The sequence below is a fragment of the Dipteris shenzhenensis genome, chromosome 1, assembly GCF_047967505.1.
Source record: "Dipteris shenzhenensis isolate YYH24624 ecotype China chromosome 1, Dip_SZ_1.0, whole genome shotgun sequence".
Lineage (NCBI taxonomy): Eukaryota > Viridiplantae > Streptophyta > Polypodiopsida > Gleicheniales > Dipteridaceae > Dipteris > Dipteris shenzhenensis.
Genome location: NC_141596.1, coordinates 10,775,379 through 10,788,043, shown reverse-complemented (window position 1 = coordinate 10,788,043; position 12,665 = coordinate 10,775,379). Strand labels below are relative to the sequence as shown.

Below are 12,665 nucleotides of genomic sequence, written 5' to 3'. Positions count from 1 at the left end.
AAAAGAGAGAAAGAGAGAAAGAGAAATTGAAGAAGAAACAAGAAAGAAAGTAGGAGAAAGAGAAAGAGAGGAAGAGAAAGAGAGGAAGAGGAAGAGAGAAAGAGGATGAGAGAAAAGAGAAAAAGAGAAAGAGAGGTAGAGAGAGGAAAAGAGAGAAAGAGGAAGAGGGAAATAGACAAAGAGATGAAAAGAAGAGAAATAGAAGAAACAAGAAGAGAGAAAAAGAGAGAGATAAAGAGAGGAAGAGAGAAAGAGAAAGAGGAAGAGAGAAAGAGAGAAAAGAAAGGTAGAAAAGAGAGGAAAAGAGTATAAGAGAGTAAGAGAAATAGAGAAAAAGAGGAAGAGAGAGGAGGGAGAGAGGAATAGTGAGAGAAAGAGAAAGAGAAAGAGAGGAAGAGTGAGAGAGAAAGAGAGGAAGAGGAAAGCAAGAGAGAAAGAGAAGAAGAGGAAAGAGAGAAAGAGTGACAGAGAAAGAGAGGAAGAGAGAGAGAAAGAGAGGGAGTGAGAGTGAACAAAGATAAGGGTCCCATGCCTCTCACATTTGCTAGTACTTAAGGCATTAGCAAGTGGACATTGCAATATAAAACTAAAATTAAAAGAGAGAAAAGTAGAATTTCTGTAGCTGGTGTTGAAGAATAAATGATGATGTCAGAGCAAAAGAGACTGACTCCACAAATCTAATCCCTCATAAAAAAAAAAAACTAGTGGGTGAAACAAAAACTAGTGGGAGCAACAAAGCGAGAGAACGGAGCAAGTTTGCAAGGGAAATCCCTACTACAAGCAAGCAACTAGAGCAAAAAAGAAAGCAAATAGCCAAATCATCTAGTATGGTTTCTTACTACATCTTGCTATTCCTTGTGGTTCTTCATAGAGAAAAAAGAAAGGGAAACTATAGGGAAAGTAGAGAATAACTTGAGGGCAAGTAGAGGAAAACATAGCAAAAGAATAACTTAGAAACAATGAATAGTGAAAAGAAAGAAAGAGAAGAGAAACACATCCCTTGAAAGAAAGGGAGCAAGACATTTGCTATAAGACTTGGAGGTGGAGAGGGAGATTTATGGAGAGGATGGAGAAGTGCAAGGTGGGGAGGGATTCATGAACTTTGCTCGTAGGGATGTAAAACAAAGTCATATGGAAGGTGAAACGGGTGAAATATGCAAAATGGAGTTCGAGGCATCAAGGGAGAGAAAAGCACGGGCGGTTTTGGCTATTTTTCCTAGGCAACCACATCGATATATACTGATGGTTGTAAAATCATGGAGTCGGTATATATCATTATTCATCCATCATTATATACTAATAGAAATAGGGTTTGATGTTGGTATACACCGATGGACAGGGGTTTGGTAACATGCCAACGGAAATAGGGTCTGAAGTCAGTATACACTAACAGAACAAGGATGCTTGGGCGATTTTTGAATTTTTGGGGTCTTGACTTAGTTTTGTGTTGTGGTTTTGGAGGTGTGCAGATGGTGAGGGTGAGTGGAAGCTCTTCGGATGAGGTGCCGATGCCCAGAAGCATGAAGTGGCTTAAAGAGAGGTTTCCTTGTCCTTGCACATGTTGTAAGTGAGAATTTTACATCAGTGCCGTATTGTCACACGCCACCTGCAAGCATATCGGGAGCCAAAAGAAGTATTGTTGGTTGTTGGTGGCACTAGTGGATCATCAGTAAGTCAATGGTATTTGAGTTCGTGAGCAATATTGCATATGTATTGCACATAATAACCTTTTTTCTACACAAAATGAGGGCAACAAGGGAGCACATGCTCCTGCACACTTGTAGGATGAGGATAGTCTCCCTGATGTGCCAGATGATGATGAGGTAATGGTGGCCAAGATGGATTCTATTTTTAGGGGCATGACATCCTACAAGTGATGTTGTAGTCTGAGACCATGGTGTGGGAGTTGCAATCAACACTCTTGTATGATTATGCTCTGGATTATATTTTTAGGGGCATGACATCCTACAAGTGATGTTGTAGTCTGAGACTATGGTGTGGGAGTTGCAATCAACACTCTTGTATGATTATGCTCTGACTTCAAAACTATGGGCTTGCCTCTCGATCTTGAATTTTCAAGCAAAGGATGGTTGGTCAGACACAAGTGTGTCGGCCTTAATGAGGTTAGAACATAATTTATATCGATTGATGTTTGGATCTTAATTTTTTAGCAGTTACTAGTATCTCATTCTTAAAGTGTCTTGCATATGTGAGTTGCAATAGGTTGCTCGAGAAGATGTTTCCTACCCCAAATACCATGCACACATGAAGAGATGAAGCAAAAAAGATGTTATCAATGGTTGGGATGGATTATGACACCATCTAGGCTTGTCTTAATGACTATTCATCATGAGCATGGGGATTTGGTTAGTTGTCTGAAGTGTGGAGTATAGCATTATAGACATGACTTGTAGGGTGAGAGGATCGTAGTTAAGGTCTTGAAACACTTTCCCATCATCGCTAATATACAACACATGTTCAGATGAAAGTCCATAGAGAAATTGATGACATGGCATGCTCACACCGGTCCACTAATAACACTCTGAGGATTTCTCCAAATTGTGGTGCTTGGAAGCACATAGACAACATGTGGCTAGACTTTGCAAGGGAATCATGCAATTAATAGCTTGGGCTCGAAATGGATGGCGTGAACCCTTTTGGGTTATGCTCGGCATTGTGGTCAACGTGGCCCATAGCCCTGATGAATTACAATATTCCACCATGGCTAATAATAAAAAAGGGACACCTAATGCTTGCTCTACTTGTGCTAGGGAAGTATAGGGATAAGAATATGGACATGTACATGGCACCTTTGATAGAGGATCTTAAAGCCCTATGGAGAGGCATACGTGTCTTTAATATTTCTAGAGCTTCGAGGCATACCCATGACATTCCCATCATCAGGGGAATTTGTTGTGGACCATAAGCTCAAGTACATGCTTGTACATCTGGGCATGCCTAATGATATTTTTATGCTTTGTGATGTGATCTATTTGTGCTTTATAATGATCTTTTAATGCATGCATGTAGGACTTGCTATAAGTGGGTCCAATGCTTGTCCTATTTGTGGTGGTGGTTTTAATGAGCTTGCATGACACACTATGTTAGATATGCTCAATGCTCCACCCTCCTAGTAACCACCAGTGGTCCAAGGTGCTCAAGTTGTAAGGCCCCCATATGAGGAGAAGCCATGTGTGAGCCCGAGACACTAGATGGATCCTGACTTGCATGTTAGATGAGGTCTATCAATGAGATCGTTGATGGTAGAAAGGTGATTGTGTGGGAGCCCCTTATTCTTGCTGGGGCCTGGGGGCCAGTGGCCCCCTTAGTGGGGGTTCAGGGGTGAGAGCCCCCTAGACAATGGTATAGGGAATATTCTTGAATATTCCATGGACGACTAGTTGGTTCCACTGACTAGGTTGACTGGTCGACTTCACCGACTAGGTTGACTAGTCAGTTTCATCGACTACGTTGATTCGACTACCGCCCTCATAGCTATAAAGAGGCGACCTTCCCAGTCCATTGTATCAGATCTTCCAGTAGAAATCTTCTAGCTCGTAGCTCTTCACCTAGTATCTGTCTAGATCGCCATCTAAGTTCCACTATGGGAGTGCACAGGTCGACGGAGCCATCATCTGTACTACATCAGTATTGAAGGAAAATTTTATTCCATCTCTAGTTTGCTGTGTACTCTCTGTTCTTTATTCAATTTCTGTTCCACTATGCCGTGTAATTTAACATGGTATTAGAGCCCAGGTGGCTTTAAGAATCGAAGAATAAAAGAGAGGCGAGGGCTTTAATAGCATACGGAGTGATGGCAATAGGAAGTGGCTCGAGTTCGTGGCTCGAGTTCAGCAACTATTGCTGCACCAACAATCCAGGCATTGAGGATTCACACACTAGCCTTCACTGAAGGCAAGCTAGATGGTACGAACTACACTGTGGAAGTTTAAAATTACTGCTATTCTGGATTCATATGAGCTTTTGGAGATAGTACTGGGGACTGCTGACCCAAAACCACAAGGAACCCCCAACCCAGAAAATTCAGGGAGTATGATACCTCCTAATGCCGACCTTGTATGAGCTTGGAAATGCAGGATGTAGATGCTCTGTGTGCCCTGGTTACAAGTACTACTGATAGTCTATTGACCTTGATTCAGCATACATCTAAGGCAATTGTGGCCTGGACATATCGAAGAGTCAGTATGAGATGCGGAATCAGATAAGGATCTAGAACCTGGAGAATCAGCTCGTAGCTAAGAAGTTTAATGAAGGAGAGACAGTGGAGGTGTTCATAACCCGAATCAAAAATCTGTGTGACCAGATTGCTAGTACTGGGATACAAAAGACTAGCGAAGGGCTAGCTCGGCGGTGTCTCCGGATATGCACACCAAGGTCTGATGGACTGGTAACAGCACTTAACACTTAGGTGAGACCCAACCATTGTCATTTTAGGAGTTCTGTGCTTTACTTATGGAGGAGGAATTGAGGCTTAAAGCTCAAGATGGAGGCGACAATGGGGATGTTGTGTTCTCTGCCACTGCGAAAGGCAAAGGTGGTTCCTCCACCAAAGGTGAGTCCTCTACTAGTGGTGACAAAAAGAAGAAGGGCATCAAGAAGAAGTTTCATGGAGAATGCTTCTACTACAAGAAGAAGGGCCATGTGATTATAGATTGTCAGGTCAAGAAAGCAGATGAAAAGAATGGTACCCTAAAGAAGACAAATAAGGAGAAAGAGATAGCTAACACAGCAGAAGCAGAGTTGGATATTTTTGGCCATTGAGGAAGAGTGTTCCTCAATTCAAGAAGCATCAACCATTGATTCATGGGTGTTGGATAGTGGTGCCTCCTGTCACATGACCTGCAAGAAGGGTCTATATTGTTCCATGCAGCCTCTACAAGAACCCATCACCGTAACCATTGGAAATAATGCAAAATGCCATGTTGAGGGTACAGGTATGGTTTCATTTATTTTTGTAAATGGAGATATTAAGAAACTATCTAATGTGATGTCTGTTCCACAAATCAAGAGAAATTTGCTATCACTTGTTTCCATTATTGACCTTGACCATGAGGTGAGGTTCAACAAGACAGGAGCAAAAATTTTGGATAGTGCTGGCAATCTTGTTGGCGCAGGAGTAAGGAGGAACAACCTGTATGAGCTAAGTGCTCTTACAGCCATCATTGGAGTGGGCACAAGTAGACTTTGGCATGAAAGATTTGGCCACATCGGATTTGTAGTGTTGAAGGAGATGCAGAAACAATGTATGGTTCCTCACTTACCTATAGTAGCAGAAATCAAAGAACCGTGTGAAGCTTGCATGATGGGCAAGCACCAGAGAAAGGCATTCCCACAAGAAAGCAAGAATGGAGCAAATGCTCCTAGAGTTGGTGCATGTTGACTTGTGCGGTAAGATACCTACACAGGCCTTGGGGGGATCTTCCTTATTTTTATTGATTGTCGACGACTATAGTAGGAAGATGTGGGTGTACTTTCTTTGTAAAAAGGCTCAAGCTTTTGGTAAATTGAAAGAATGGCTAAAGCTTGTTGAAAATGAAAGAGGGAGAAAAGTGAAGAAAATCAGATTGAATGGTGGTGGTGGTGAGTTTGTTTCTACAAAGTTTGGAGATTTTTGCAAGAGAAAAGGGATCAAGCGACAAACGATGACATCACATATGCCTCATCAAAATTCGGTAGTTGAACGCCAAATGCGGACCACTGTGGAGATGGGGAGGTGTATGTTGAAAGGTGCTAGACTTCCAAACCATTTTTGGGATGAGGCTATCAATACTGCGGTCTACATCCTTAATCACAGCTATACAAAGGCACTCAAAGGTAAAACACCACATGAGGCTTACAGCGGTAAGAAGTCATTTGTCTCCCACTTCAGAACGTTTGGGTGTGAATGCTATGTGCATGTACCAGACAAAGAGAGAAACAAGCTACAACCAAAAAGCACCAAATGTATCTTCTTAGGCTATTGTGATGAGAATGTTTTGTTATTTCCTCAGTATGGAAATTTTTACCAGTGTCGGTATATATCAACACTGGTAAAATGACTTCTATTGGTGTTGGTATATACTGACATTTTCTTAATAATGGTATATATCGACACAAAATAGTGTCGGTATATATTGACACTAGTAGGTAGGACAACCTAAAACATGCTTAGGAACCATACTACTGACAGTTATTGTGCTCAAGCACACTAGACATTGCCAGGAAAATGTCAGAAAAGGACGAAGGTGTAGTAATGAATGTTTAGTAATATACTATCCTATCTTACTATGGCCACTTATGTGGATAGAATTACAATTTTTTTTGCCTTTGGACATGATGACCATGATAATAATTCTATAAGATGCTACCTTGAGAAGGAGATTCTCTTGTCCACACAACATTTTGCAAGCGAAGGTCATTTTATGAAAGAAGAGGGTCCATAGAATGGAACATAAAAAGGTATAATTTAACACAACAATGATAAATAAATGACCCTACGTCTAGCTCTCCACCTAAACACAAGACATGCACACTATTGGAGAGGCAATTGAAACACCCCAAAAAATTTTTTTCCCAAGCAACTAACTATGTATGTAAAGAACAAGCAAGAGTTTCTAAGAATGAACACTAATGCCAGCATATTCCTTCCTTTATTAATTCATGCCTACATAAATCTTGCAAATAAAATTTTAATGATTTGGGTTTTGTACATGGCAAGAGGTACATAAAATTTAGAAGGGATGAGAAAGCATCACTCTTGGTGCTTGTATTAAAGAAACGTTACTACTTTACTTACTAATACCAATTTTGTCATCCTTTGCCTTGGTTTTATTATCAAAAGTGGGATAAATGCACGGGCATATATTTTTTACCGTTGTAAGGTTATTGCATTTGAATATATAACATAGCATGTAAGAACTTAAATGGGGGTTTCGGTAATTAAAACTTGAGGGGAAAAATCCATACATAACATGATATTACATTAAAGCTTAACAAATGCGAGTTGTCATATGTGAATCTCTAGAGGGACTTTTTTAATTCAATGTCCAAACATGAGCACTCATAGTTTATAGAGAGACTTTTTGGGTGAGGGAGTGGGGTACAAGTAAGGTTTCAATGTATGACTATTTTAACTGCTTGATTGCTCACATTTGTCACAGGGGTCTCTATACTATGATCACCCCATCTTTTGGCTATTGCTATCAATAAAGGTTTTCAAAAATTTGGAATCAAAGCAAGATCCTATAGAACATACTAAATGATATTAGTGATTTGGCTTAAAAGTTCTCATAATTTGACATTGGAATAATATTGACGAGAGAATAGTAAAAAATTGATTTGCAATGCAAAGTTCATGGCCCCTTTTGTAGGATACATGTCATTACAAGTGGGAATACTTTTTGGGGTGTACATCAAGCAATGTTTTTTAAAATCAAATTGAGACTTCTATGATGCACCAATGAAAGTGCTATAATTGGATGAAAATGCTCCCCTTTTGGAAGCCGATACATAATCTCTTACTTTCTACTACCAAAGAAGCTCTACCCTAAGCCATTTCACTTCAAATTGCATGCTACCTTGACTAAGTATGTTTCTTTATGCTTTCCTTTTCCTTGTCATGCAAGCAACTCAATCTTGGGAAAAAGGGATATTGATAGTCAAAGTACTCATTACTATGAAACTCCCCAACCCCATCTTGTAGCAACAAGTATTTAGAGGAAGCTTCCTCAACTTTTTTGGGGTAGGTGAGTCTTATTGAGGTTTCACTTTGATTGTGGGGTGACACTAAATTCAAATTGAGCAGTTATTCCTCAAAGAGCTTTCATTCAAAGTATACCTCCCAAATCTTAAACTTTGTATAAATTAAAGCAATGAATACTTTTTGTCTCACTCATTCCATTCATAATAAGATGTCACTTGCATAGCTTTTTATAATGATAATATGGATTGCAAAGGCAAAATAAAGAAGAAAACTTATTTTACATATGTATTTTATTTGATACATTGCACAATATCAACCATGGGAGCTATGCTTCAAAGTTGTGAGCCCGAATACATTATACAAGTGTACTTTTAGGGCTATGTGCAAGTTTGTCCAATGCAATCGATTACAAGGGTCATCTACACTAGGTTTAGGATGACCCTTATTTGTGCTAATTTTTACATATACATTGTGCATGTGAACCAATATTTTAGCTTGCTCTAAGTTTTATTGAAGTTGCAAATATTTCTTTTCTTCTGTAAGAGGACTGTTAATGTCTAGCTTGGATAGTGTAATACAATATGGTAATGGATGTGAATGAGTTACCACTTATGTACGTTTGGGTAGTTGGGACCCTCCCTTATAAGCTTCTAGATGCATATGATTTTGTGTGGGCGGATGCAACTCTCTCTCTCTCTCTCTCTCTATGCAAGTTGCTCTTCAGTTTTAGATTATATAAATGTGTGAGATCGGACATGTGCATGGATGTGTCATGTTCTCATTGGAAGGGCATGTTGGTTTCATGCATGAATTTCTTTTGTGATGTTTTCGAAATTTGTATGATAGTTACAATCATTTGATATATTGATGTGATGTCATGGTGATTGTTTTATAACATGCTCAGTAGGCAAGATATTAGATCCTACAATGATGCACAGCGCTATTTCAATGGAAAACACATGCATCAAATGACTAGAAGCTTCTATGACTTGCCTTTACTAATGCCAAGAAGGAAAAAGATAAGTATCGAGTAATAGAGAAGGTAGAAAAGGAGATTCAAAGAGGCGACATAGAAGAAGCGAGGAGAAGAGGAAGGATAAGAACGCAAAAGTAGATTTAGAAAGGCAAGTTAGAAGAAGGAAGAAGAAGGATAAGAAGAGGTGTGCGGGGAGGACTTGGGGAGCACGGAATCGAAAGGCAGAGTCAAGGGAAGGGAGGAAAAAAAGCACTTACTTGAAAAGCAAAATCAATCGAAAAAGTCGTAATCGGGGGTGGTGGGGACGGTTGACCAAAGGGTGATGCCACGTGGGTGCGAACAAGCATTAATCGGCACTCCAATGGAAGATAGTTCAATATGGTTTGGTTAAAGGAGCAACGGAGTGGAAAAAGGTCAACTCAGGCAATTACCTAAGGTTAGTGGTGGTGGATATTGTGTATACCTTGTCAACCGGGCCTTCGTCTTCTTGACGTGGGCTGGTAAGACTTAAGCTCTCTATCTCTCTCGCTATGGCTATGGCGATGGCATTCTCCCACCTACGCGCACCTCCCCCCTCAAGAAGCTCCCTGGCTATGGCCTTTCCTCCCTTCCCTTCCCATTGACCTCCCCTCCCTCCCATAGCTTCATCTCTTCCTCTCCTCCCATTGTTTTTCCCCGTCCAGCACCTTCCTTCTTTGCCTTATCTCGTGTTTCCTTCCCCTCTCCTGAAAACATAATCCTCCCAACGCCTCCCGAGAATCGAATTGCCTTCCCAGCTCTGATCCTATCCAAGCGAAACCGACTTCATCCATCGGCTTTGTCCTGCAAGACAAGCTTCGACAGTTCCCTCCATCGTACGCAAAAAGAATCTGGAATACCTTGAGAAAGTGGTCATGTCCTGCATCAAGCCGCGGCGTAGGAAATCCAAAAGGTCCTCGAATCCTTATGCCAGCCGAGGTCTCGACAAATTTGCTCTCGTTTCAGCGGAGCTTGCAGAGAAACGAGAGAAGCTTGCTGCCCAGCTCGGTGCACCGGTGTCAGTCGTAAGGTTTGCACTCGGATCGCACAGCAAATGGGTTCCTATAATCATATCACCATCACAGAAGAGAAAGTTGTTATCCACGAATGTCGCAGACGTGCTTCGCTCCATATCATCGAATGGTTCCTCGGCTACTGCTGGAGGTCCGATGGCGCGTTCCGCCGAGGCGAATGCTGCAACAAATGGAAATGGAAACGATTCGTACCACAAAGTCGATGATGAGGTCTGGCCTGAATTTGCAAAAAGCACAGCGTCCTTCGTGGCCGCCACAGCAGGGGTGCTTTGGGCAACAAAGGTTGCTGGGTTTGGCATGAAAATCACCACAGCCTTAGCTAGCGGCGCTCTTCTGCTGAAATGGCAATATGGGGAGAAAAATTCATCGCTGCGAACGGATGAAGCAGGAGGAGAGGCAGGTGGGGGAGGAGCTCATCCGCCTTCTATGGCTTCTTTGCCTCCGATGGGATCCCATCTTCCTGTGCTGGCTCCTGTGAGGACTGCGATTAAAGATTCCAAAGCCGTAGCAGCCGCATCCAAGCAACGCCATAAGTTGAAGAACAAGGTAATTGCCACCGCGCCAAGCACGCCAAGGGGTTCGAGAAACCCAAATCTTTTCTCCCTGGAAGACCCCTCCGATCATGAGACACCCAGGCTGCGAGGCCAAGCTGCGGCGGATAACCATTTCGATGCACGTCCTGGAGGCCACGAAGCCGGGCTCCATGAACCAAGGAGCTGGCCCAGGTCAACGGGGAAGTCCCAGTCGCTGGTGCGAGAGATGAACGCAGCCAAGATGGAGAAGCAGAGAAAAGAGAAAGCAGCGATGCTGGGAGCGTCTTTGACAGTAGTGGGTCTGGTGATAGTGTTGGGGGGGCTAATGCTGGGCAACGTTATAGCCGTTGTGGGGGTGGTATGCTGGTGGTACGCACTGCCGCGCCTGAGGAAGGCAGTAGGAGACAAGCCCTTCGTGAGAAGCCACCATGTTCATTACGTCAATAGCAACGGCAGCAGCAGCAACGTCCACAAGAGCAAGAAAAGGATCACGGGAACTAGCAGTGCCAAATATGATCTACAGTCAAGCGAGTACAAGAAAATGGTGATTATGGACGGCCTGCTCGATCGAAACTCCCGATCCAATGCCTGATCTCTCTTCATGATCATATACAGTTGCATTCCTCGTGATTTTATGAGTGTCTGCTATCATCGTGCAAACCATCTGTCAGTTGCTCACTCTCTCTGATTTTTGGTTTCTTCGTTTGATCTCGTAACCATCCCATATGATCGCCATCACTACTCTGCCACTTCCAATGTCAACAGCTCCAATCCACGAGTGGTGCCTTGCTTGATGGCTTCATAATAAACAAACATCATCTGCAAGGGCGTCCTTTCAAAAACCTGGCTTGTGGATATAAGGCTGGTTGCAGGTTCCTTGCTGACTTTGTATACACGCGCAATCATTATGCTGTGCTTACGGCTTCTACCATTTTCCTCCTCCAAGATGATCAGCAGGGATAGCGTGGTCCCTGCAATTAGCTCTTTTGCTCCTTAAGTGAGCAACTGAACTGTCCAGCTCTTGAAATTTCGAAGGCTTCTAGTCATCTTCAATGTTCATTCCTCATCCTAAGATTAGATTGCTACTAGCTGTTCCAGAATTTATGCACCGAAACCTGTTACCTATGTACAGCTAGTCTCGAGATCCAAAATCGTGCTGTTTTCTCCCTGCGTGCAGCCACTTGATTTGCAAATGTTCATAAGATGCGCTGGCATTCTTTCTCTGAATTGCTTGCTCCTCCACCCGCAGTGTGAATAATGTGTGCCGCTTTCACAGCGTCCCAAAGTTTTATATGTAAGCGCTTCCCGGTCAGTCAAGTAAAAAACTGCAATGCGCCACAATTGAGAGTTGCGTGCAGCCACTTGACTTGCAAATGTCCATAAGCTGCCTCTGAATTGCTTGTTCCTCCACCCGCAGTGTGAATAATGTGTACCGATTTCACGGCGTCCTGTAAGCTCTTACCATTCAGTCAAGTAAAAAACTGCAATGCCACATTGAGAGCTGCCATTAAAACAAATGCTGTTTTTGAGTAAAATTTCAAGAGTTCTTTCTATCCCGATTTCTTTTCATTGATGATGGAAACATATTCATTATGAAAGCAAGAAAAGGTGAGAAACTCATTCATGATGGAAACATACTCATTATGAAGGCAAGAAAATGTGATGTTTCTCACCAACTCTGGTTTGCATTTTTGTCAAGAATGAGTTCTCCATACGATTTTCCAAAGTTGAAAGTGTTTCGTTGAAATCCTTTATGGTGAGAAGCTAGTAAAGGTTGAAATTGTTTATAATGTGCATTGTTTGTCAAGCATAAGATTTTCAAAATTTTGTTCATCGTTTATTATGTTACGCTCTTAGAGATTAAAAAGGTTTCTAATGTGTAACCTCTTGGGAACTTAGAGGTAGTAGAGTTTTTCATCAACTTCTAAATGGAGTCTTCTTCTATTAAATATTGTACTCGTCGATGGAGGAATACACGCAACTTGAAAAAGTTAAATAGAGATTATATACATTGACAATTTCAAATGTGAGAGCACCCGGGGAGCACCCCAAAGAATGGTGCTTGAAGTGTTATCCCTTGGACCACAATTAGAGTTTCCTTGGTGATGTAGTCTCTTCGGTTAAACATGCACGTGCACATGGAGTTATTAGGAGATTGGAAGGAATATGTAAAACCCAAGGAAGCCCCGAATATTGAAAACCCAAGGAAGCCTCAGCTTTTGTAAGTGTGTCACCAATATATTATCACCATTCTCTCTCTCTCACACACACACACACACACACACACACACACACACACACACACACACATGCATGTGCACATTGTTCCTCATCCATTAAAGTTATTAGGACCATTCTAGGATAACCACACTTAAGCATCTATCACTTATTCACATTAATCA

General features: G+C 41.9%; 1 protein-coding gene across 1 annotated transcript; it reads left to right on the top strand.

Moving 5' to 3' along the window:
• The first annotated feature begins 9,184 nt into the window (after nucleotides 1–9,184).
• Nucleotides 9,185–11,899, top strand: LOC147905363 (uncharacterized). The gene has a single exon (XM_087370042.1). It carries the CDS (start codon nucleotides 9,572–9,574, stop codon nucleotides 10,853–10,855), a length of 1,284 nt encoding a protein of 427 aa, XP_087226168.1. The 5' UTR covers nucleotides 9,185–9,571; the 3' UTR covers nucleotides 10,856–11,899.
• The last annotated feature ends 766 nt before the right edge of the window (nucleotides 11,900–12,665 follow it).

Coding starts and splice junctions, on each gene's coding strand:
- LOC147905363 (XM_087370042.1), top strand. CDS start 9,572: ATGTCCTGCATCAAGCCGCGGCGTAGGAAATCCAAAAGGTCCTCGAAT.